At 41.5% G+C, this 27,416-nt stretch overlaps 1 protein-coding gene and 1 long non-coding RNA gene across 3 annotated transcripts in view; one reads left to right on the top strand and one right to left on the bottom strand.

Annotated features, from left to right (window-relative positions):
- Positions 1-15,667, top strand: part of dnai1.2 (dynein, axonemal, intermediate chain 1, paralog 2) — a 32,989-nt gene extending 17,322 nt beyond the window's left edge. Inside the window, exons 18-21 of one of the 2 annotated variants that reach the window (XM_036588174.1) lie at positions 60-159; positions 6,165-6,350; positions 13,722-13,832; positions 14,822-15,667. In XM_036588174.1, coding sequence (XP_036444067.1) covers positions 60-159; positions 6,165-6,350; positions 13,722-13,826 — 391 coding nt within the window. In that variant the 3' untranslated portion in view covers positions 13,827-13,832; positions 14,822-15,667. The other variant, XM_036588173.1, reaches the window with a different exon arrangement.
- A 291-nt stretch (positions 15,668-15,958) lies between these two features.
- LOC118820057 lies at positions 15,959-27,180 on the bottom strand. The gene is made up of 3 exons (XR_005008221.1): positions 27,113-27,180; positions 19,128-19,221; positions 15,959-16,496 (listed from the first exon to the last, which is right to left on the bottom strand). It is a non-coding gene; the product is annotated as an uncharacterized LOC118820057 (long non-coding RNA).
- Between the last annotated feature and the right edge of the window lie 236 nt (positions 27,181-27,416).

Below are 27,416 nucleotides of genomic sequence, written 5' to 3'. Positions count from 1 at the left end.
AGAGAGTGTTTTTTTAATGAACAGTTTAATTTAGTTTAATTATGGTGTATGTTTACCAGGAGCCCGATGTTCACCTTTGACCTGAATGCAGCTGTGGGGGATGTGGCCTGGTCCCCGTACTCCTCCACTGTGTTTGCTGCTGTGACCACAGATGGAAAGGTAAGCTCTGCCAATCAGAAGCTCAAAGACATAGCCTAGTCGACACTAGTCAAGCTGGATTAGGTTTGCTTGAGAAAGATCTGTAATATTATTTGTAAGGGATTTGTGGATGATTGATGCAGAATAAATTATGTGTGTAATTTTCCTAAATTCCTAAAGACAGCCCTGACTTAAACATCGCTGGCTGGATGTACACCTCAGTGTGATGCCTATGGCATCAATAACAGTAACAACATGGTGCACTTCAGTGTCCATTAGCAGCTTTTGATATTCCATTAGAACATGTGGCGGATTGAGGACTGCAGTTAATTGGGATTATTTGGCAGGACATTTCAGCCATGCTAAACTCACATTCCATCCATGGGCTAACGTCAGACTTATTGTCCATAGGACAGTGTTGAGGAGCGCACCTTAGCCAGCTTCCTTGAGCTCTGCTTTCATGAGCCATTGGATTGGTTTAGAAATTTAACGCTCAGTTTGTTCCCACCTTAATAAACCTACATTCTCAAACACATTTAGCCCAACTTTTCTCATGGTTGTCCCCAGATGTTCTCATTATGAGATCATGTCTGGCCTGCAAGACAGCAGAAATAGCAGATTTGCGCTGGATTCAAATTATAGAACTTGTCAGTCATCACTTGATTTACGGTACCTTCTTTTTTTCTTTAGGTTAAACTTTGTTATTGCCATTTTAATTTGTGTTTAGCTTTATTATTATTTAGAAATGCAGCATGTAAACATCCCACATTTGATCTACAGTTATAATTCTCATAGCTTAGATATTAATGAGCGCAGCAATATTGCCACTTAGCCTGGTAGCGAGCACAACATGATGCTGAAGCTTATATGATGATACTGAGAGTTGTGGCTAATTGCAGGCGATGATGCACTTAGACTGTCATTTTCCAAAGCACTCAAAAGCACATCTCCTGAAGGACTCACAGCAAGAGCTCACACATGCATGCATGACACCGTACCCAGACACCCCTTTATGAGCCGTAATGGGTGTTAATGAAACACCATAGCTGAAAGTTGATGGGATTCCACTCCTGCTATCCCATAATACTGCACGACAGCACCTGCACAGCACACACACACATACAGTCATTCACCCATCCATGTTTGTGGTAATAAACTACAGAGACAAGCCATCAACATGCCTGACATTAACAGTCAGTGTCAGAACAGATGTTAGACTCCAAACACCTGTCCTGACCATTCTGTTGCACTGTTGTGTTGATCTAAACTCTGCCATCACTGGCAACCAATGTTACAGAGTCTGCATAATAACAATACCCTCTGTGGTCTGCTTATACATTATGAATCATGAGCTATCAAACTGAAGAGGCATCTTTGTATAGTGACAGTGCCTCTGTGAGTGTTTATTTTGTATTATTATTTTATTTTTCGGACAGCTTTAGCCATTATTGCAAGGATGCCGGTTGTCCTGAGTTATTTTCAGATCCGTTCTGTTAGGTTTGAGTTGCATGGTGCATCATGGTGCTGTTTCTGGCTCTCTGGACTGTGCCAGTCTGAATGAGTGACTGAGCGTGGATGTGTGTGTGTGTGTGTGTGTGAGAGGGAGAGAGAGATGGGGACGAAATGAGTGGTGAACGACAGTGTCTCAGTCACCCTGGAGCCTCTACAGAGAGCTCTTCCAATCTTGACCACTCAACACAGACATGTTCATCCGCAAAACATGGCACAAGGACACCTGAACCAAACCACGGCTCAGCTGACACCTTCACAGCTCGTATCCTTAGATTTTCCTCACCTTTTTGAAAGAAGAGTTTGATGTAGTATGAAAAAATATGAAAGTTTCAAAATACACTGTTCACTCCACAGTCCATACAGTACGTATATGGAAAATAAGCTGCAAAAACGTGTTTTGAATTTGCGTTTTTTGTGATGTCACATAATTTTTTCATACAGCAGTTTAGCTCCGCCCATTCACATTGAAGTTATGAAGAGTGTTTCAGCCCAGCCTGCAATACAAGGCAGCTAGTCACAACAGCGATCATTCAATTACATATACCAGTCTTAAAGGCACAGTAACAAAAACAGCCAGTTTAATTCTAAGAAATAGAGAGAGGAAATGAGCATGTATAAATGAATTATGACTGTTTTTGCTATGTAAAACCATAAAATGTTTTTAGTGGAATATACAAAAAAGTAAAATGTTGGCCATTTAAGCCCTTTAAACGTCTCCTTTGTCTTTCCATCCGATCTCACCGATGTCTAGGAGAAACTACAGAGATATTAAGAAGCATTTTTTCTATAAGCAGGGCCTTTCACTTCACGACAGGTAAAACTAAAGATCAGTTATTGACCGTTTTTCTTTGTATGAGCTTTCTTTAGTTTAAACTTTGTGGCTGTCATTAATGTGTGTTTAGCTTTATTATTTAGAATTGCAGCCCACATTTGATCTACTGCTTTAATTCTTGTAGCTCAGAGAGCCTGGCATCGAGTGCAGTGAATACAGAACTGTCGTTGTATCTTAAAAATGATAACTTTTGGAGAAGGAAGAAATGTAATGTCCATTAATCTAACAAGAGTTGATTCCAAGTAATTTTGGACCATTGCATTCATTCCATTTATAATGAAATGCTTGTACACTGTAAAGAGAATTTGCCATTATTAAATGGTGTTAAAATGGCATCATGAGGTTTTGATATGAGACCACATTGAAAATCTGAGATTGTTTTCATTTAATCTTGGAAACAAACAACAGAACATTTCAGAATTTGGGAAAAAAAAGTTATTAAAAAAATTAAAAGAGTTAAAAGTTATGACAGACAAAATGAAGAAGAAATATTGAAGATTTTGCACTATTTGTAGGTCTCTATTCCAATTTAAGCAAACTTGTGTCAGTGACCATGTTAAGGTCTTTGTACGAAAAGGTCAGAGTTTTTTCAGTCTGATTCCTTCCATTGAAGCTTGAGTTCAGACTACTTTCAGATGGATTTGATCTGCTCCACAGAGGCTTTTGTCACTGTTAGTGATCCAAGACTCTGTACTCTAATTAATGCAAAAGGGACAAATACTAAGAAATTCTCAAATTCATGTAAACATTTAAAAGATTCTAGTTTTCACGCAGATTGTTATGCTGATACTATAACTTGTAATGAAACATTTTGTATTAACTTACAAACAAATGCAAAGCCTTTTCACTAGTAGTCTCACTAGACTTTTGGTCCTTGCTGTATATGTCCATATTTCCTCATCTGCAAAATATGTGATGCCACACAGCTCCTAACTCATTTGTACAGGGTACCTTCACATACATTTGCCAGTTCATTAACACAATTGGCATCCATCAGAGCACTGTTTCAGACCCTATTTACAGAGCCATGCTGTTGGTCAGTGTGTGAGTGTATGTGGTTGCGGTGGTCCTCCCACAGTTACAGATGGCTTCTGTAGCCCTGATGGTTTTGTATGTGTGTGTGTTCCTGTGTCCCTGCGTCAGCTGCTTAGAATAGGGCCATGCATTTGGTACGTGCTCTGTGAGTAATTATGAGCCATGCTGCCTGACAAATATTTACCAGTGGCAGGGCTGCAACCTCTCAGCCCTCTTCTCGCCCTCTGTACCCTTCATCTCCACTGCGACTCTTCCCTGCTGTCTAGCCTGCTGTGCTGGGGCGGGTAGCCTCGCAGACCAATGACAATGAAGGATGATGTCTCTAAAGTCAGCCATATTTCCCTCCCTTCCCCCCCATTTCCCCTTATCACTCTGCTTCCCCCATTGCCTCAGATTCGGCAATGGTTTGGGCTGTATTTGTCAAACCTGATGTATTGGAGGATGAAATGATGTCCCTTCCCTCGCAGGTTTCATCAGTCGCCCAAAGCCCTCTCCATTTCTCTAAGAGACTGATCCCTCAGCTGTGTGTACTGACCCTCAGTCCTACCTGAGCCACAGGCAGCGTCTCTGACTGGAGATATGAAGTGTAAAGCATGTGGGGATACGAAGATAACTTTGAGTGGAGAAAAAAAAAAAACATTATTTGTTCCTGAGGTAGAGCTTCCAGCTGTAGTGGGTGTGCATGCGTGTAAAGGAGATTTTTCAGGTAAGGCAGTAAGAAGGTGCTGCTGCTGTTTTATCCAGGGGTGTTCAGTAGTGAAGTAATCTCAGAAACCCAGAATATTCTGTCAGGGCTGCCTGACCTACACTGCCCATCATTTTTCAGTTTAATTTTCACTATTACTTCTTAGTTAGCTGATCGGAAAACATGCTGATTTGTAGTATTGCACTGATACAATTATTGTATACTGTATATTATATGCAGTATCTGTAAAGACAATAGAGAATACTGATACTATGAAGCACGCAAGCATTACACAGCTGAGTGTGTGTGTGCATCAGAAATTGCTTCACCAAGGATTTCAATACACTGAATTTAATAAAGCTTTTAAAGAACACAGTGGTTTACAACTCTAAAACCATTAAAATGCAAAGTTATCCAACTAGTAACTGAAATTCATTCATTCAAGCTTAGCACGTTTTATTTGTGACACAAAGCACTGCTTTTTCCAAGATAAAATATTTTTAAAAAGTGAAATTGTATAAATTGTATACATATCAGGATTTATAAGCAAATAACTTATCGAAAGGGAAAAAGCAGTATCAATGCATTGCTACTCATTTATATTAAAGGGCTCATATCCTGCATTTTTCTTGTCTTTTATTTTTCACCCTGAAGTTTTTCTACCACTTACAACATATAATTAATTAATTAATTTTTACATGACCATTTCTCAACCTCTTTTTATCCCTTAGAATTAAACAGGTTGTTTTTATTTCTGTATGACTAATATATGTAAATGAGCTCTGTTCTGATTGGCTGCTCTATATTGCGCCTCATTCAAAAAGCAGTATGGGAAAAAACACTTCTTACAACTTTGATGTAAATGGGTGGGGCTAAACTGATGTAGACTGAATAGGTGGATATATGCAAATGTGTGGGTTTTTGTGACATCACACAAAAATAATTCAAATGTGGATTTTTGCAGCTTAGATTCTATATACGACTACCAAAACAAAAAACAAAAAAACACACAAGTATCTCCGAAATTTGCCAAAAAAAGTTAACCCATTAAAATCCTAGACTAATTACATACTAATTAGTGACAGAAGTGTGTCATAAAACGTTGGCCATTTAAGGGGTTAAAGAGATTTTATTCCATGTGATTTGGAACTTTTCTATTGGTCCATTCATCACAAAATTGTAAAGGGTAAGCTGCTGTGTTCAAATGATGTTGAAAAATAAAAATAAAATAAGTGTTTATGAAAATGTGTTAGTGATGATATGGACTGTATGGACCGGGTAGTGAAAGGTACATTTTAAAACTTTAACAGTGTTAATATACTACATTAACGCAAATGCAAGAAAAAGTTTTCCATTTTATTTCAAATCTACGGGGGCCTTTGATAGGCAGTGTAGATGCCCTGGTTGTGATTCTGAGAGCCAGATGCTTCTGGGAAACGCATCATTTTCCTCAGAATGTGGGCACAGATTGATGGAAAAAAGCTGGTTCACACTGATGAATGCACCCTGATGTCCGTGTCTGTTTGGCTGGATGGTTATTTGCCTCTGTGTGGGAAGTGGGAAGTTACGCTGGACTTGTTTTTCCACCATGTGTTTAATTGGAGAGCTACTCACTCCTGCATGTCCAATTGCTCTGTTTCTGTCAATGAACCTGCCCACCCTGTCAAAGACACAAACACATCATCCAACAGGGTCAGATAGTCCTTCTGTTCAGCGCCAGGTGATCTGTGTTCCATCTCAGACACCCACACAGATAATACATCCATATAATTCCATATATTATGCAGGTCCTGGATACTGAAACTAAACAGATTACAGAAGTTCAGCCATTTCTAAGATCTCCTTTAGAAATGTTTATTTAAAAAAATGGTGCACTTCAGAAAAAAACAGCCTCTGAGGAGTTGTCCTAATATCCCTCTGACCATCGCTTTCTTTATTTCGCTCTCTCTCTTACACATACAGGTCCATGTGTTTGACCTCAGTGTTAACAAATATGAAGCTATCTGCCAGCAGGCAGTGGTGGCCAAGAAGAAGACCAGGCTAACTCACATTGAGTTTAACCCTGCGTACCCCATCATCATCGTGGGCGACGACCGGGGCTACGTCACCAGCCTCAAGCTTTCTCCCAACCTCCGCAAGAAGCCCAAGGTAAGCAGCCGTGCCAGCCATCCTCTCCTGCCATCCTCACGTGGGCTCCTGTGTGCTGGCCTCAAGCACTAACTCATAAGCGGCTTTCATCCCAATCTATGAATCATTTTCTGGCTTGTTGCCCATTTTTCACTTGCATTTTAATTTGCTTCATTTTCTGTGTCATCAAGCTAAGTCAGTTTGTTGCATTTCATATAGGCCATAATGCAAAGCTAACCAGATTAATATCATCAGCAAGTTATATGGAGGCAATGACAATGTTGTACAAATTATTATCTGATTTATTCTGCGTTTAAGTGAGGCGCTCCTGCCATAAGCGCTGCTCAGGAAGTCATTTTAATTAGCATTTGTTTGCCTGCCAAGAAACCAAGCCAAGTAATTCAAGCTATCAAATCAATTTGTTATTATTGATTAGGAAAATGCTTCTTAGAAAACAAGAAGCAGAAAAAAATGAGCTTTCATTTATTAATTTTTATCTCTTTGATAAAGTGTGGAGTACTTGCTTGGTCAGTTTTGCATACTGAGACATTGCATCATACAAGGTCATTTTAGTATCTAGTAGTGTGGAAGTATGACTTGAATCGTGAAGTCTTTCAAGAAGCTGAGGGGCTTCAACAGATGATGGGCAGTCTCATGCCAAATCATACCTGGTGAGTTTCATGACTTTACATGAATGAATAAACTATGTAAGTTTAAAGGTTGTATTACTCTATTCAAATTCTATATTGTTCTAACGTAATTATTTGGGCTGCCAGATGATTCAAATAATTAATCATCATTAATTAGATTTGTCTTATTTGCTCAAATTTGATCCTTAAGTTTTCCTTTTCTCATTTACAAAGCAGTGCACTTTGTTATAGCTAGCAAGATTCACCTGAACATGAAAATCACATGAACGCAAGATGAACATTAAAAAAAGAACACAATTTCCAGTTTTCATTACCAACGTCCAGTGAGAGCACCAAACTGATATGACTGATATTGCTAGCATTAGTCGTTTGTTTTTCTTGTAAGTGATATTATAGTGTACTTTGGTGATAAACAAATTCACCATGGTGGTGACTAGAAATAACTTTTAGTTTCACCAAGAGAGCCTTCAGTGGAACTTGCCATTTAAAAGCTGTATTTTAACTACAATCACTGTAAGTCATAGCATCATACAGTGCACAAGCAGCCAGACTTCAGGTTGGAACTATGGATGGTTTAAAGGGCACATATCCTACACTTATCATTTATCCTCCTGAGGTCCACATATGATCTTTGTATGGCTTGAACTGAAACACTCCTTGTAACTTCAGTGTAAATGTAACTTCAGTGTGAATTAAACTGCCGTAGGGTGAATAGGTGGATACAGGTAAATGTTTTGATGTGTAACATCACAAGAACAATGAATTTAAAGTGGGCCATTTGGCAGCTTAGTTTCCATATGTGGACTGTATTGACTGGGGAATTAATGGGATGTTTTGAAAATTTAACAAAGTTTACATACTACATCAAACTGATTCAAACTTTAGAATCCACACTTTCAGCAGGAATTTTCCCACCTGTTTCAGTGAGTTAACACCTAAAACCAAATTGCACTGGCACAAATTGAGACTTCTAAGGTTTTAATGCTGTAGAACATCCCTGGCACTTATTTAAACTGATTAAGCCTTGCAGATGAGCAGAGAAACGTTTTCAAGAATGTGCCACAACTGCAGTCACCTGACTTGGTACTACCAACACTACCAAGTTTCTGATTTTACACAGACATTTGTGAATTTCTTTAAGATTCAGTGACCTGTTTAATACAGTGTAGTTAACAGAAGTACGTTTTTCTTTGCGGCGGCCTTTCTGAGTAAAACTTTTAATGCCATCTCTCACCTGAGCTGCGTTCTCTCTCCTTTCTATCTTTCCGTTCATTAGAGTCATAATCGAGCTGGTTCCCTTTACTTTAAACCTCATTAACAAGCCTCCTCTCCTCTACGTGAAGCTACTCAATATTCGCAAATGCCTTTGCATTACTCACTGAAGCGATTTTGTTTTTCTTTGTCTGAGCAAATGAATGCAGCGTCTGATCATGTGCAATGGCCTTAGCCTGTGCCGAGAAGAATAAATAACAGTGCCACATAGACTGAGCTGCTCTCTGCAGATAATGATCATCTCCGAGCTTCCTCTCTCTCTCTCTCGCGCTATCTCATTCCCCAGACTCACTTTCTTCGCTGCCTTAGAGACAGGCTGCCATCTGGGTGTCTGCCAAACTGAGAAAGATGCTAAATGTTATTCTTTGTTGCTGCAAAAAAGTCTCTGTGGACACCATTGCCCTGTCACTATTGAGATGTTGGCACATTTCCTGTGCACTCTGGGTGAAGAAGGTTGACAGTTTTGTCTGCTTTACTGCAGCAGCAGTGGTAAATGTCACAGGCCAAGGTTGTGCCGGGTCTATTTAGGCCTGTGATTAGTGAGGCGCTGCAGTTATGGACTGCCCACTGTGCCAGCAGTTATCTGGATGGAGAGTAATGTGTTTGTATTAAGGATGATGGGTCAGAAGCTCCTCTCTCTCCACACATTGAGCGTGTGCTCTACTCTGCTGCTCTGGCTCATGCGTAAAACAAGCGGGCTAGTGAAAGTCTTTTATTTAAGTGCTAACTGAATTGCTGCCCAGTACTCACAGGTGCCAGGAAAATAGAAAAAAAAATCTGCCTAGGTCTTGAGGCAGTCTTTTACAGATTCAATCAAGCTTGACCTTTGCATTTCCCCAGCCGTTTTAAGGAGCATTACTGAATGCTGGCCACACTTGGCTGCATATGTGCATGCTTTAGTTCAGTGTTGTGAAAAGCAATCTGTGCGCGGTCCACAAGCCAGAAGCAGTGACAGTGAAGAAGGACTGGGGGGCTCTACACTGAAACAGGCAGTGCGAGGAGTGTGGTTCAGGTTCAGCCAGCCGTGACCACTGCACCACTGCTGTAACACGGCTCTGCCTCATCTTTAGAGCAGGAGAATCATCCATCTGCTCCCAGCACAACTCTGTGATCTACCACTCCACCCTTCAAGCCTGAAGCAAGCCTGTTATTTCTGCATACTGTTTTGGAAGCACCAACATTAAGCTCAAAAGTTTGCATTAAGATGCAAGATGAAGGCAACCTGCCCCAACTTTCATTTCATTTTCTCCTTTACTTGACCTCCACCCTCTTAAAGTTCGTATCTATGTAACATACAGTACTGTGTAACAGTCAGAGACCACCCTTTATTCATTTAATTTCCAGACAAAACAGCCATTAAGTACAAGCTATTCATTTTTCTGGAGACATTTCTGGTGAAATCATATGTAAGTTAGTTGCATAAAAGTGAAAGGAAAATATGTGAAAAACAGGAGTTTCTAAAACTGGAGTTCCAAAATGTATTAAAAGATACAGAGAAAATGGGGCTCCTAACAACTATGCAAGACCTCGTAGACCACCAACACTGTCACCATCAGATAAACAGTATTTAACACTTCCATCTTAGAGAGAGAGGAGAAAATCAAGCTCAATTCTTGATTCAGATCAGAAAAAATCCACAGGTTTTTCTGTCTGTCCTTCCACTGTGAGAAGACATCTGAAATGACGTGTAGCTGTGAAGAAGCCATTCCTGAGAAAAAGAAATAGACAAAAAAGAAGAATGTTTGCAATTCAAACAAAAGATCCCGCTGGTGAGTTCACACCTCAGCATCACTGAATGTGTTTGGGATTACTTGGATCATGAGAAGCAGAAAATGCAACCAAGACCCTTATAAAGTCTGAACTTTGAAGATGTGGAAAGATAACCCTGCAGCTTTCTTTTTAAAACTGGAAGCAGGTCTCCCAAAAATAATGGAAGCTGTAATAATAGCAAAGTCTGGAAACACAAAATACTGTAAAATGTGGTATTATATTTGATCATTTGTAATCTAAAGCTGCTGCTGTTCTCAGAACAACTGACTAAGCATCCCAGAGGCCAGTCCATGGGAAGCAGAAAATGCAATCAACTTCTAAGACTTGTTTTCTAGGGTTTTGGCCTCTTAGTTCCAGTGAAGGGTAATCTGAATGCAACGGCACAAAGAGACATTTTAGGCAATTAGATGCTTCTAACTTTGTGGTAACAGTTTGGGAAAGACCCTTTCCAGTTTCAGCATGACTGTGCCCCAGTGCACAATGCGAGGTCCATAAGGACATGGTTTGACAAGTTTAGTGTGGAGGAACTACACAAAGCCTTCACCTCAACCCCACTAAACACCTGTGGGATGAATTGGAACATTGATTCCAAGCTAGGCCTTCTCATCCAACATCAAGCCTGACCTCACAAATGCTCTTTTGACTGAATGGGCACAAATTTCCACAGATACACTCCAAAATCTTGTGGAAAGCCTTGCCAGAACAGTGGCATTAACTCCATATTAATGCCTATGGTTTTGGAATGAGATGTCTAACAAGCTCATATAGGTGTGATGGTCAGTTGTCCAGATACTTTTGGCCATATAGTGTATATCCTGAGTGGTTAGATTGTAGATAAAACTTTAGCACATAGTAATGAACAATTAAAATGCATCTGGGGATATATAACTGCCTGAAGTCTACCGTTTTCAAGGCTTTCTCCCTTAAGTCAAATCAAGGGTTTGAAGGGTTTCTGGTAGAAATTTTGTTCACTCCTTTTCACAAATGCCCTTCAAGATGTGAGAGATTACTCTGAGGCTAAATGTGGAGGTGAAGTCTAGTAATGCAAGAACAAAATGCAGAACTATTATACCCAAAAGAGCAAGGTTGTAGTGGGCAGTTTTGGATAGAGGCCTGGTCAGCTACAAGTTTCAGCCTTCAAACTAATTAACTGCAGTAAATAGCCAGACTTTATTACTTGTATATTATTTGGTGGTAGGCAGTTGTGAATAGAGAGCATGCATTCCCAGTGGCCTCTCTGGCCATTCAGTTACATTTAGTTATATTACTGGCTGTACATACTAACAGCTATTAGATTGGGATTACTGGACTCCAGTTTATTTACGCATTCCACCAGTCCTGAGCTGGCATCTCATCGGTCTTCTACTTTTAAATATCAAAGTCATCAAGTACATTTTAAATGCGTGCTGAACACGACAGCAATTAAGAAAATTTTAACTATCCAGGGCCTCCTTGACAAGGAATGCACCGAACAGCTCTTTAAAAAAGTCAGCTAGCTTCATGGGAATTATGTAAGAACTCCCCACCGATTTCAGATCACTGCAGACATTACAGCCTGGTAATGAACGGCTTTGATGTGCCATGTGACATTTCCCTCCCATCTGCAGAACCTTTGTTCTATATGTGATTGTGCTTTAGTCACTTCAAAGAAAGTATAGACTCTTGAGTCCTGTCTCTTAGCTTGTCCTTCACCTGGCCAAACAGGCTCTGTGCACACTGGCTCCTCTACAAAGTAAGCACACCCAGAAACACCACATGGCCAAAACTATGTGGACACTTGACCATCTTACCTGTATGAGCTTGTTGGGCATCACATTCCAAAACCATGGTTATTAACATGGAGTGCCCCTCACCTTTTGCAACTACAGCAGCCTCCACTGTTCTGGCAGGGCCCCTGCTGCTATGTAGGCAGTAATCAGTAGCGAAATTGTGACCAATTTGATGTGTACAGAAAGAGACTGTATTGTAGATGTTTTTATAAGTGTGGGGTCCTGTGGCTCCTGTGCTGTTTAAAGACAGTTTACTTACCTGGGTGCATACCTGAACAGCCTGACAGACCTTGCTTGGTGATATAATTCCATAAATCACATGTGCAAGCCCTCCTCCTGGAGATGAACACTTCTGCAACCTGTAGCTTGAAGGCTTGATACTCATCTACCTTGAGACGTTATCTGTTAACTTGTGTAGCAACTCTTGTTAGAATGAGGCTGGATGTAAACACTGCAGGCTGGTAGATCACCAAGAGCAGAAAGTAAAGCAAGCACAGATCTTTGTGAGAAACCAGGGCTGTTCAACACAATGTAGAAACATGCAAAAGTCTGGACTTAATCATTAGTTGACTTACATGGATCATATTAAAATTATGTATAACGTTATTTTATTCAATGATAACACAATGTAGAACCAAATATAAGCTAGACACTAAACAGTGTTCACAGTTTTTTTTAGTATTTCAAGTATTGTGTAATTATATTATATAATAAAAACCTAGTTATAATAATTTCATCACACCTCACATGAATGCTTTCTGAAATAAACTGTATTATATATTTTACAGTTGCCAAGTATTGCATAGTATTCATATTACTGAAAGCACCGATTTCAAATGGTGAGGTTGTATTGTAGTATTGAGCACCTTTGGTTGCATTAGGTCCTCCAGGAGTCTGTGGTGACCTTGAAGCCAAAAGGACACAAGAGTTCTGATTTGGTGGACTTCTCTCTCGTTGGATATGAAGTCTAAATATAGTATTTCAGCTGCACACCTGCATAGGTATGACATTGGATTAGGTGAGAAGCAAAGCAAAGAAATGATGAAGCTTACCACAGGCTTACCACAGGTAACAGACAGACAGGCCTCCTGTGGAAACCTTGAGAAGTGCCAGCTCTTAATAGTCTCTTTACTCGAAAAAGTTTCCTCTCTCTAATTCTTTTCCCTTAACACGCTCCATGGTTACAATTTGATGGCTTCTATGAATAGCTGTAACCTTGAGCTACTTTTTAGAAAGACTTTGAAGAGGTATCTCTGCATCAGCCTTGAAGCCTCAGTGGATTTGGAAAAGTAAGCTTCTCTAGTGTACTACAGACTTATTTTTACCTTTTTCACATGTTGTTAGTTTACCCCAGCTGCTGACCGAGCAGGTCCCTAGTACTTCATTTTAAATGATCCGCTATATAACAAATGAGATCGAATGTTCTAGGGTAAGATTACATAACAGCTTCGTTTACATGGGCCGTCTTTTGCCCAGCAGTCAGCAGATACTGGGAGTTTAATGACTCCAAGGATAAAAACAGAGAGATTTATTTGCCATTTTTAACTGAACTGCTCCTCAGGATATCTTGTTAAGTTCATTACTGCGTCTGCAAGGTCAGTAACCATAGCGATGATCTTTGATAGGGAGTGGGGCCCATTCAGTGCCCTCCCCTGAGGAAATGATGTGTCTAAATAATTGTCTTCGACAAATGTCAGCCTACAGCAGAGCAGCTTGTTTGTAGTGGTAACACCCATGTCTGTGTCTCAGTGTGGTCTGTGCTAAGTCAAGTAACAGTAAATGATTTCGTCTGATTTCTGTGCTAGAAATAAACATTAATATAGTCGCTGTTAGCTCTCAGTAATAACAGCATTAGGTCAGCTGCTTCACTTCACTTCAAATGGCTGATTCATCTCTCTCTGTCTCTCTTCTCTCTCTATGTCCCTCTCCAGGAGAAGAAGGGTCAGGAGTTGCCAAAGGGCCCGGAGGTGGAGGTAGCTAAGATGGAGAAGCTGTTGAGTCTGCTGAGGGAACCTGAGAGTACTTCAAATGATTAATGCCTAGTGAGTCCTCCAGAACTCTGTAATAGCACAGCAATTCCTGATTAGGGTTGCAGAACACTTCATCTCTACTGTTTCTGTATACTTTTTTTATACTTCAGAGACCACACTTCATGTATTTAATTTCAAGTCAAAACAGCTACTAAGTACAAGTTATCCATTTTTCAATAGATAATTATGAGGAGATTCGATGTAAGATTATCCACTTAGACAAGGAAGGGGAAAGTCAAAGGAAAATATATGGAAAAACACAACTAGAGTTGAAAAATGATTCAAAGATGTATAAGAAATGGGACTACTAACAACCATGTAAGACCTGGTAGACCACCAGTAATGTCATCATCAGATAAACAGCACTTAAAGCTTTCATCTAAAAGAAAGAGGAGAAAATCAAGCTCCACTCTTGCTTTAGATCTGAAAAATTCCACAGGTTATTTTTTCAACTTTGCTATGAGTCTGAAAGTATGTGTAGCTGTCAAGTAGCCAGCTGAGAAAAATGTCAGAAAAAAGCACAATCAAACAAAAGATCCTGCTGGTGAATCCAGACCTCAACTTCACTAAATGTGTTTGGGATTATTTGGATCATGAGAAGCAGAAAATGCAACTAACTTCTAAGACTAAACTTTGGAGGTGTGGAAAAACATCCTTGCACATTTCTTTTTAAAACTGGAAGCAAGTCTCCCAAAAATAATGGAAGCTGTAACAAAGGCAAAGGCTGGAAACACTAAATACTCTACTCTAGTCCCTGAGTCCAGTCCAAACACTAAATACTGGAAAATGTGGTATTATATCTAGTCATTTATAATCTTCTGTTAAAAATGTTTTCTGTTTTTTTTTCCTGGTGCTGAAAATTGAATAACTTAAAGGCTGATTTGACTGGAAATTAACAAATATAAAATTATCATGGTCTCTGACTTTTGCACAGTACTGTACCAACTTAAGATTATTCTTATCAACTTGATGTTATCTGAATATCATTGTACCCTCAACAGGCACTATTTCTTTCCCCAAAACAAGGCAACTGCAATGAAGACTCCCTTGAGAACATTTTGTGATCTTATGAAGAGTTTTCACAGACAAGTTTTGTCTTCTGAAGTGTTTATTAAAATCATTCATCACATTTAAATGACTGGTTCATTTCCTGACTGATATGCTCCAGATGAGATGCAAATTTGATGAGGAGATATTTGTTTACTGGTTCCTCAGGCTCTTTAAATAAGCAAGCAATGACAGAGAAAAGGACGGGGGGGATGGGCTAAATCCCCACAAATAGTTGTTTGATATTAAAATGCATCACTCACACATGAGCACTACAGGGCAGCTCTTATACCTATTCAAGCTCCAACTGTTAGTTTCATTATTAGCACAGTATTGATTGCTAGTTGGTTCACTGCAGGTGTGCTGCCCTAGCAAAGTGTGTGGGTTGATTGCGACTCTTGCGGGCATGACTGGACCATCGTGAAGAGGACAACGAGAGTCTCTTTACCTTTATATAAGCCACTCACAGTGGAGTGCTACTGTATCAAAGCGCTCCGACATCAGAGACAAACCCATTCTAGGCAGCCCTTGCTGAGCTGGTGTGCTCTTTTGGGTTTTAAGTGTCTCACATGGAGCCCCAATTACACAGACCTCCACCAGCAACAAGGAAATACAGCCCAGCTTTTCTGAGGCTGGATAAAGCTCTTGGGTTCAGCGAGGGTCCAAGGATGGCATGGAGATACGCAGAACAGAAGCGAATGGTCGATTGCTTCTCTCATGCACATTTCTAATATGACTATATAAGTTGGCCGCTTTGGTCTCTGCCAAGGTTCAAGTCCTGTTTCAGTAGCAACCCTGACCCTCACACATTCAGTTTGGCTTTTGGTCTCCTGCTGAAGCTTGAGTGGTGCTCAGGTGGTCAGGAGATACTTCTGTTCGTTCTTCTGCTGCGTGTTGCCAGGCGCTAGCACTGGCACCCTCTCCTGGCTGGAGGGCACCTTGCAGGCCTTGTAGAGGATCAGGAAAAGGACCAGTATCAGAACAGCCACCAGCACATTGCAGACTATGGCCACTACAGCCGCAGTGGAGATTCTTACAGCACCGTCTGGGGACTCCATGTTGAAAACGGTGGCACAGTCCCCGCAGTCCTGTAGCAGGACAGCTGACGCACAGACGGCTCCGTTAAATCAGCTTCTCCTGCTCTGATCTGAGGTGTGTGTGCACACCACTGATAGAGAGGCTTCAAAGCCCCGTCTGAGGATGAGAGCGACACAACAAACAGAGTTTCATTCCTCCTCTTCCATCCAACTCTGTCATCTCAGCCCTTCCTCTTCTCAGTGCACGTCCTCCTGATCTGCTTTGACTAAAAAAAAGTGCGTCCTAGTTTCCTCCCTTCACAGCTGTTCATGTGCCTTCCTCGTCTGATGCACAACAATCAAGATGTTTTTAAAGGAACACTCAAAATCTTGATGCACTGGACTAGGAGTGGTCCACATGGCTGACTTCAATTAACCCCCCCCTCTGGCTAAACCTCCTGCTTCAGGCCTCTCTCTGAGCCCAGCGCTGCTGTAGGATTCAGTATGTGTAGGCACAGACGATGGACAGCCATGCTCCTCCGCCTTAATAACATGCAAAGGCTGATGTTCCTCTTCACAATCCTCCACGTGTCTTCAGTGTCCTTCTTTTCCCCTGAAAAAGAATGAAAAAAGCTTACAGTACTCTGGAGCCTCACTAGCGACATCCCTTCTTAATAAAATTAATGCAGGGAGTCAACCTGCTATGGTGTGAGAACAGGATCCTAATGTGTGGAAACAAGATAATTAGATTGTGCCCACGCCTTACCAAGCCTTGGCCATAACTTAATTACCACAACTTAATTATCTAATTCCCATGGCTTACTAAGACATGACCACAACTTTATTATCTAATTTCCATGACTTACTAAGACATGGCCACAGTTTAATTATCTCATTCACACCTTACTAAGTCATGGCTATGACTTGGTTATCTCACTCCTAAGCTGTATTAGGATCCTGTTCCCACGCCTTATTAAGTTGAGGCTGTGCCTTATTTTTATTAAGAAGGGATGTCACCAGCAGGGCTACAGTGCAAACAAAAAACTTTCCAAATCACAAAGTTACCCAAGTGAAATAAAAAAAAGATGTCAGTCATTTCTATGACTCATGGAATGACTTCTCAAATAAAGGTAGTTTTCTTTCAAATGTAGGCACCTCAGAGCACCCTGATCCTGATCTAGTGAGTAGAAATAGGTAAAGTGCTGTTGAAACATCTCTCTCTCTCTTTCTTTCCCTGCTGTGCTCACTCAAGCCTTCAGATGCTCAGCCTACTGCCTGTCTCTCCCTGAATTTCCCATCTGCCTTAACATCACACATACACACACACACACACACACACACACACACACACACATACACACACACAACCTCCACCATATGCTCACGCTTTGCATGCTGCAAGTACTTTCCACAAAACAATTTAGTCACTCATAAACACATGATCATACACGTGAAATGAGATGCTGCTGCATGTCAAAAATTCGGGAACACATTTTTGAACTTGAACTTTTGAACTTGTTGGGTATATTTAGCTTCAACACTTAGTTTCCTGTTAATCAAAGTGTCTTCCTTGGTATGAAGAGCAGGTTAATAACAATCTTCGTTTCCATTCTTTTTGGATGTTTTTCACATAAATCATCAGGTATATTTTCCCAAAAGTTCTGTCTCAGAAGTTGGTTGGATTTTCTGCTTCTCACCATCCAAGTAATCCTAGACACATTCAATGATGTTGAGGTCTGGACTGACTCTTCTTTTCTCAAAATCTACACACTGCTTCAAGGGTTCTTTAGTAAAGAAAACGGTTCTATATAGAATCATGAACACTCAAAGAACCCTTTGCATGATTAAAGGGTTCTTTGCATCGTTAAAGCGTTCTTCAGTCTGACGGAGAATGTGCAGTAGATGGTTCTATATAGAACCTTTTTGAAAATAGTTCTATATAGCACCCAAAATGGTTCTTCTATTGTTACAATGCCAGGGGTAAGCTTTTAACAACAGAAGAACCCTTTTCAATGGGCTCTATATAGAACTGTCTATAGCACTTTCATGCACATTTTCCACTAAGCCACCCCTTTCATGATGCAAAGAACCCTTTAATCATGCAAAGGGTTCTTTGAATGTTCATGGTTCTATATAAAACCATTTTCCTTACTAAAGAACCCTTAGAGCACCATGTTTTTAAATAGTGTACACATCCTTTCAAGCCCCATAGTGTTGTCTTCTCACAGTGGAAGGATGGACACAAACACCTGTGGATTTTTTCAGATCTGAAGCAGCTTTATTTTCTCCTCTCTCTCAAAGACGAACATCCTATTTATCTGACGGGGACGGTTTTGGTGGTCTACCAGGTCTTGCATGGTTGTTATGGGTTCCATTTTCTATGTAGCACTTGTTTTTTCACTTATTTTCCTTCAACTTTCCCCTTCCTTATACAAGATTATGTTATATCAAATCTCCTCAGAAATATCTCCTGAAAAACTGATGGCTGTTTTGACTTGAAATTAAATAAATGAAGAGTGGTCTCTGACTTTTGTACAGTACTGTATGTACAGGACAGGAGACTACGTATTCTTTCTGTGGTACCACTGCAGTGCACAGGATATTCTTTTACCTGCTTTAACACACCTGATTCAGAACTTTGGGATTTATTGATAACAAAATTCACAGAAACCACAAGACTGAAAGAAGCACTCCAAAATCCCAGTCATGGAGAAGTTGGCTGTGGTTAGCTGGCAGCTTTTTATCTGTAGTAGTGATCAGCCCACTCATGCAGCAGTGAGCGGAGTGGTGTTGGATAGGAGAGGCTCAGAGCACAAAGGGCAGCTGCATGCTGAGAAGCCAGTGTGTCTCTGAAGAGGAGCTCCACCTCCACACACAACTCTGGATTTATATGGAGTATACACACATACAAACGTGCACACACACGCACACACACACACACACACACACACACACACACACACACACACACACTGAGCTGCAAGAATACTTCACTCTTTAGCACACACTGGACACTAAGTACCCCAGTCCTCACATGCTCCCCTGAGCTAATGGGTTGCTGATCTCTGAGCTGTCATTTGTGGGTCTTCAGCCTGTGACGCACATTCTTTATCTCGTCCGTCTTGCAGTTAATTCACTTCGATTACAATCTGTTTTTAGTTAATACAAATGCACAGAATGAACCCATGAATGGCAATTTGCATAAAAAACAAGCCCTCTCTATCTCTCTCTCGCACTCACCCACCTCGTTTCAAGCACAGCTCCGAAGACACAGTGCACTTTGTGAAGCGGAGCCACTCCTGCACGCCTCAGCGGCTGAATCACAAATGCAAGAGAGTCTAAAAGAGGAGAGAGTGCAGATTAGAGCAGGCTAGCATGAGGCCTGTTCCGCCTAGATTAAATCCGCCCCCGTTTGGGGAGACTGCAAAGGGAAATAATAGTGACGGGCCCCTCCTGCAGTGAGGAAATGTGTGTGTGTGTGTGTGTGTGTGTGTGTGTGTGCACTGGTGCTGATGTTATCACAGAAGCTGAAGCATCCCTCCTGAGTAAAATCATCTAGCACCAAATACTTCTCTGGAGATACAAGATGAGCTTTCATACATCACAACATCACTTAAGAAACAGAAGAGTGGTACATTGATTTATCCATGCTCCGCCCTCAAGTGCATTATTTTACAGTTACTGTTGTAAGGCTGTACAAGCTTTACAATTAATTGATTAACACCAACCAACAAATAGATAAATGTTCAACCAACACTTTTGGTTAAAAAGTTAGTTCAGTCTCCTGAGTGGCGCAACCATCTAAGTTGGCCCCATCATCAGGAGATCGCAAGTTCGATCCCTGGTGATGCTACAGCCATGCATGGCCGGGAGCCCAAGCGAGCACATTTGGCCCCCCATCTCCCCCCATGCGATGCTAGCTAGCGCCGGCGTCTGTTAGCTGACGTAACAGGTCTAGCAGTTGACGTTTGACCATTCAGCTGTCCAGTGATGTTGCGTGAGCAGTAGTTCAAAAAGATGCGGTGGTGCTTCACAGGTCTTTGAGGAAGCCTGTGCTAGCCTTCGTCCTCCTAGCGCTGGTGGTATCGTGTGATTGGGGAGTGCTAACTAGTGGGTGGAATTGCAAGTGACTAAATTGGGGAAAACTTGCCTTACTTTTAACTGATACTGTCAGAGCTGAAGGGATACAGCAGAGATTAAACCATCCTAAATATAGTTTACACATTTTTTGAGTAGCTACAGATCATAGTGATGTGATGAAAATCCAATCCTTTTTGACTCTCTGAGTCGACCTTGACACCAAGCCGTGTTGGAGTTGAGAACTGACCCCTGCTCATGAGCATATGTTGGTATTTCTCCACAAAAATGACTAGGATATTTAGCCCTGTGACACAGTGCTAAGGTAGACTTCAGCTACCTCTTTTTCACATCCCTATTCGCTGCATGACGTTGAGTTTCCAGTTGACTGCATTCTCAAAGCTAATTGAAATGCTAAAGTAAACTCGAAAAAACTATACTTGACCTATCCTAGCGCTGTAACCTTTCATATGCATACAAAATAAATATCATTTGAACTCCCTCTAATGATGAATGGTAATGAAAATTTTAGCAGCTTATATGTGACAAACACCATGATGTCATGCTAAATACTGTTTTGTTGCTTTTTTATTAGATTTTCTGAATAACTTTCATCAAATAATGTGGTGAGAGACGACAATACAGCTGTACACATACAGCTGCACACCCTCGCTGCTGTCTCTTGCTGGATGACCTTTATGCAAATGTGCTGAGGATTCACCAGTCAGATTGTTAGTATGAGGCGTATAAACCACTTGTGTCATGCCAAGTTAAGCTATGTGTGCACCTCTAGCGGGAGATTGTTTCAAAGGTTGAAAAAATAAATGGAAACGGGAGACATTCCCTGAAAATTTTACGTTTTTATTACACTTTTAGGTTGCTTCAGGGCACAGAACAATACCCTATAACAAGCAGACATGGGTCTCTGTTCTTTTGTTATAGGCCTGTGCCGGTAACAGAGTCCTCTTATTTAGGTAAGCTTGTGCACAATAACTGCAGTAAATGCTTAAACTGGGTATTTTTTACCCATGCTTTACCATACCACCTCTTACACTAAAGCAGATGAAGGAGACAACAGAGCCTGTTTACACTCCGCATTAACATGTTTTGCGTCCAGATCATATCTAGATAAACTTTGGCCACATTCCACTTAGACTTTTCCCACTGTGACCAGATGAGATCCGAAGGCAATATTTCTGCATTAACAGCCCAGCAACACATACATTGTTTCTGTTTTACTTTTGTTTACTTTTTTCTCCATTATGAGTTGACAAGCTTGGCTTGGACACATTTATTAGCCCAGAGCGCAAGGAGGCTCTTGATTTGGGGTTAACTTCAGCCTTGCATATCCATCTTTCATTTTCAGTGTTTATTCTCTCACCTCCTAGTCAGTACTGGGCAGGTGCATTTCTGCTCATTGTATACCACTGGATAACAAAAACACACACCGTTTACACATGAACTTTACCGTCTGACAGTTTTTGGCCAATAAACTTATCTCTTTGCCTTTTTTCTCTGAAGCCATTTTGCCTGAGGCCATTTGAAAAGGCCAGTTTTGCCTGATGAACGAGAGCTGAGACCTGTTTTTACTCATGTTTTTACTCATTTTTTTGTCTGAAACCTGACACTGTGGTTTGAGAATGTCATAAAACCTTACTGTAGAGGTGTCTTTTTTGTACAAGCATGATATCTGCCTGCAGCACAGAACAAGTTCATCTATAGATTACATGATAGGCACAATAAATGTGGCATTAATGTAGGACATTGCCACCCAGGGTTTAAAATTGTAATAGTGAAAATTAGGTTTCAGTTATGTTCTTATGCGGGAACACTGCTAAAATCAATAATGAACAACTGGCGGTAAATGTGTTTTCACCACCACTGGGGGCTGTTACTGTGGTACATAATTAACCGTCACCGGGCACAGGCCTATTTTGTTATTTTCTGTTGTTTTTAGCAGTTGCAGTTAAACAATCCTGAAATTTGGGGGTGCCGCAGCCTCCTCAGCACCCCTACTCCCAATGTCCCTGTTGTGGGAAAACATTTCTCATAAAGCTGAATGGGATTTTTGCCTATAAAAGTACAAAAGAACAGATTTGTGGGCAAAGCATGGGTAGGTGAACAGGCCATTAAAAAAAGGCCAGTGGCTGGACACTGTGGACAGTCATGCTGCGATATTCCCAGTGCTTAGTGAAGGGTTGCGCTGATGCTGCAGCTGTATTGAGCACAGGGAGGTTAAGGTGCAGCGCCTTTGTTTTGTGCCTTTGTGGGAAAAGCAGGAGCAGGCTGTTGGAGGAAGAAGAGAAAAGGAAGGAGGAGAGGGGGTCCTGTTGTCAGAGCAAGTGTTACACACAGTGTGTAATTATACACATGCTATGAGGAGGTCTGCATGGCAGTCTGAGCTGTGTTTCACAAAAGCGCCTGTCAGCAACGCACAAAGACTCTTCCATGCTCTCTCTCTCTCTCTCTCTCTCTCTCTCTCTCTCTCTCTCTCAATACAGCCAGCCTGCATATTATAGCTCAGACAGCTGAGGTGAGAATAGAAAGCAGAGCTATTCTGGGCAATTTCTGAGCGTGGCTTTGCATGCTGAACTCGCTCCGTTCTGCTTCTGCCGGGTCACTCACAATAACAGCTCAAACATCGCCAAGGTCACAGCGGCCTGGGTGTCCATCTGAGCTGCTAAGTAAACTCCCTGAAACTGCCTCCAGACACAATAAATGTCATGAGGACCAGTGGCCTGGATCTGAGGAAGCTGCAGTTCATCTCCTTCATCGTCACTCGTGTGCCTTCGGTCCTCAGCCGAAAGAAGGCCACCCAGGGAAAATTACGCTACAATGAAAATCCACACAGTGAAAGGAGCTGCCAAAGGAAGTGTCAGTGAGATCACAGGAAATGAAGAGCATGGAGCAAAAAGACTCCTCTGTCGCTCACACATAAAGTTCGTGCGATGGCACGCTGATGACTCATGCATGAGACTTGCATGAGGTCAGTTTATTTCAAGTCGCATACATGCGTGCAGACGCACGCAAATCTCTGAGATATTCTACTGCCAGTTCATGGTGTCATATGTGGCGCAGGAAGTCCCAGTCGTCACAGACTGCCAGATAGGATGCCAGCTCTTCTGAGCCCAGAATGGAATTAACCAAGCAGTCTTGGTCAGGCTAGGCCATTTTCTCAACTCATGAGAAAAATGCTTGCTTTCTTGCAAGATAGATAGATAGATAGATAGATAGATAAATAGATAGACAGATAAATAAGCATTAGTGTTTCATACTGTTTAGCTTCAGAATGCATATCGTCTTCCTAATGACTTGTGTTGCAGGAGAAGGCCAATGAGAGCAGCGTTCATTAATGCTCTGCTTTTAGCAGTTAAGGCTTCTCTTAACTGCTGTTATAGATTGCTGGCAACCTGCCAAGACCATTGTAAGCTAACAAGTGTGTGTAATTATTTCAGGCAGAAGTATTTGCTTCAGCTTTTAGATTACAGGTTAGAGTGGTTGAAAAAATAAACATCATGCGATGCCGATCGCTTGCAGTGTCACTGCTGAAGTGTGAGCAGCTGCATGATGTCAGAGGGAAAGCCGACTGTTTCCAAACAAACCGAGATCGCTGTCCCGCTGATTACTCTGACCTTCATCATGATATTTCTCACTACTGTTGCACTGGAGGCAGTGAATTCAGCAGTATGTGTATGATTACACTCAGCTGACTGGAGTAACGATTAACCCCTTAAACTTTAGAATTCAGCTAGTAACCCTTACCAAGTTTTATTACATACCTAAATAAGAAAAGCTCCCTTTGCATTGAAGTCCCTGTAGTTAATGAATAATAAGCCTTAGTATGTAATAAGTCTGAATGTTAAGGGGTTAATCTTTATGCTTATTACTGAGTAACTAATATGAGCAGTTCAGTAACTACCATAGAGAGGTAAAAAAAAACAAAAAAACAAAAAATTTCCCGTTTTCTGAAATTTTCTCGCTCCTGTTGTTATTTGTTGTTGCTTCTGTAAAGTGATTTAAATGTCAGAGGCCACGCTTCATTTATTAAATCACTGGTCAAAACAGCCATTAAATACAACTTAATCATTTTTCAGGGGATATTTCTGAGGAGATATAATATAATGAAATACAGAGAAAACTGAAGTCCTAGCAACTGACCTGGTAGACCACCAACACTCTCATCATCAGATTAACAGTACTTAAAGCTTTTATCTTTGAGAGAGAGGAGAAAATCCAGCTCCACTCTTGTTTCAGATCTGAAAGATCCTCAGGTGTTTCTCTCCATCCTTCCACTGTGAGAAGACAGCTCAACACTATGAGTCTGAAAGGATGTGTAGCTGTCAAGAAGCCTCGTTGAGAAAAGAAAACAGACAATTTCCTTAGACAGAAGAACATTTGCAAATCAAAGAATCTGCTAGTGATCTTAAATTGAAGGACTGACCACCCCAGAGTCCAGACCTCTACATCACTGAATGTGTTTAGGATCACTTGTATAATGAGAAGCAAAAACAGCAACCTGTTAGACTGAACTTTGGAGGAGTGGAAAAACATCCCTGCAGATTTCTTTGAAAAACTGAGAGCAAGTCTCCTGAAAACAATAAATGCTGTCATAAAAGTAAATGGTGGACAGAAATACTAAATACTGAAAAGTTTGATATTATATTTAATTGTTGAGACTAATAAACATATGCTTTCTGCTTTTTTTGGCTGGATAATAATAAATGCAGGATAATCTCTGTACTGTATATAAATTACATGTATTATTTATGATCATGACTGTGTTTATTATTTTATTACACTGATCATAATAATGACCACAATAATCCAAACACCAACCCACTGGCAGCACCTGTCCAAGACTTCAGATTGCTCTAGAATAGCCATCTGGCCGTTCTGTCCGAAAGCTTTTCGAAAGCCCAGTGGGCAAGCCCCCCCCCAGCTGTCTGAACCATTCACATTAGCCAAGAGAGCGCGCCAGTTCACAGCTGGACACATCCAATTGCCATCGCGCGACTGGCTGGCTGGCCAGCCATCCATCTGAAATGATTCTAAGAGTGTGAGTCACACTGAGCTCGGCCTTCTCCTTGACATTTCTACATATGAGACCCACACACATCCCTCCGGATGGATGTTGGACAGCATGCTCGTTTATGCGATGGCAAGACTGGGACGCATTTTTGTAAAGTTCATAATAATTAGCATCAAATCAGTATCCCTTCTTCCCGAAGCTTGGAGAGGCAGTAATAGCAGGAGCAGAGCTGCATTACAGTCATCAGCAAAGACTGTTACAATCAGAGCCTGTGCCCTGGCATTTACAGCGAAAGGAATCGAGGAAAAAGAGAAAGAGAGAGCGAGAGATTGTCTTATGATCTAAATGCCAAATTGCGTCAATATTTCTCTCAACAGACCCAATATTCTCCAACCAGCTTCTGCTTCACTTACTACCTCAGTGAGAAGCGGGGAATTAAAGTGAGCCTGTGACCACCAGCACGGTGGTGTTAACAGAAGTAGTCCAGCCAAATCTTGATCAACTACATCTGTATCATATGGTCAACTACTACTCACAATAACCTGAAGCAACTGCCCACTGGCTTCTATAATGAGTTTCAAGGCAGTTTTTCAGGGAGTAAAACATGTCAAAATTATTATCCATAGTAACTAATATGCTAGAGATGCAGGTGAAAACTACTGGAGTATTCCTTGGAAGGACAATTCCACCAGTTTTTTAAAATTTACATTGCGATGTAAACAGTTATTCAGAATGGTTTGGTGTGAAATCCATGTTAGATAAACTCACAGAGTCAGGATTGTTCAAAGTGGTGGAGATAGGGAGGAGTTTAATGCCTCTAGGAAGTTATGTCATGAAAATGTTATGAATACCCTGCCTGATGTCTGAGAAACTGTATTACAGCAGTTTTAAGATAAGGTTTTGCCTTTACTACAGAGCCCCGCTGGTTACATCCTGTATAAATCAAAATAACGCATGGCCACAACATAGTAAAGCATGGGAATGAGCTCCTAATGTGTGGCAACGACTTAGTAAGTCATGATCTCATGGCCCGACTTAATTATCTCATTGCCATGCCTTACTAAGTTGTGGCCATGCATTAGGATCTTGTTCCCACACGTTAATAAGGCAAGGCCACGCATTATTTTTAGTAGTTCACATCTCAGTGACTGAATTAAACAGAAATGTTCAAAAACAGGTGGAATCCTCCTCTTACCAGAGCAGCATGTGCTCTGGGTGAGAGGAAAGAGAGCGAGCCAGCCAGCAGGGGGCGCCTCCCCACCCTCTCCTCACTTGCCTTTCACCTGAGCTAATAATTGTTCACCACAGAGAACTGACCATGCCTTTAAATCATTTAAGAGACCACCAGCGTGCAATTCACATCACATACGACCTCTGTGCATAACAACTGAGCTGCAACAGCCCAAATAACATGGATTATAAATGATGCTGTGCTCAGCCTGGACACTGACTCCTCAATAACACTTGAGAACAGACGCACTCGAGGGAGTCCTATACTCGCTAGGGTGAATCCCAGTGCATGCACACACCCACTCTCGGTGTGGTGGTCTTACAGACTCGCGTCTGAAGTTAAGAGTGCTGTCACATGTTACAGGTTCCCGCCAAGGCGTGTGTTTCTGTTGGAGGTCATTTCTGCCAGTTTTATTCTGAGGCAAACGACGAGACTCCTTCTAGATGCGAGTGAATTCCTCAGGAAAGTGAGGTCAGCTGGAAAATGCCAATCAGTTTCGCCTGCCGAACAGTTAAGACCGCGAATCCCACTGATTTACGCTGCACTATAAACTCCGACCACATTAGGCTAATTAATCGCACGCAATCAGCCTGAAGAGCCTTTAAATGCGAGTCCGGAGCTGCGCGAGGAAAAGGCGAGTACATCGTCACTTCTGCCCCTGGTCTAATTCACATGCACGCCGAAGCCATTCAGCGATGAGCACGCGCCAGTGATGAGGCGAAAACGTGCGAAAGCTCACAGAGCAAAGTGAATGAGGAGGAGCACGCGCCGGAGTCGGGCAGTAAACTGAAGGGTTTGTTGTTTTGTTTTAACGGTTCTTGTATTTTTTTTTTTTCAATTGCGTCAGGCTCCGGCGCCCTAAAGCACTGGGAGCAAATAAAAAGTGAAATACCTGGCAACCTGGCTGCAACGCTCGCTGAGAGACGCAGAGATCCATGAGGGAGCCATCAGAGATCCAGCAGAAGAGGAGGCTTTGGAGGAACTCGGTACGGAATCCCGAGCAGGCACAGGGAGAGGAGGGAGAGGGAGGAGGAGGAGGGGGGGTGATTTGGAGGTGGGGGGATTTGGAGTGGGGGCGCGGAGGAGATAGTTACCGTGGGTTCGCGCGCACACATGCGTACGTAGACCACATGAAGACTGGGTCATTACTTACCGTGCCAGAGCACTGTGATCTGGCAACACAGTGTCACTCAGTA

This window comes from Colossoma macropomum, unplaced genomic scaffold (genome assembly GCF_904425465.1).
Source record: "Colossoma macropomum unplaced genomic scaffold, Colossoma_macropomum, whole genome shotgun sequence".
NCBI classification, from domain to species: domain Eukaryota; kingdom Metazoa; phylum Chordata; class Actinopteri; order Characiformes; family Serrasalmidae; genus Colossoma; species Colossoma macropomum.
This window is presented reverse-complemented; position numbering and strand designations above follow the sequence as displayed.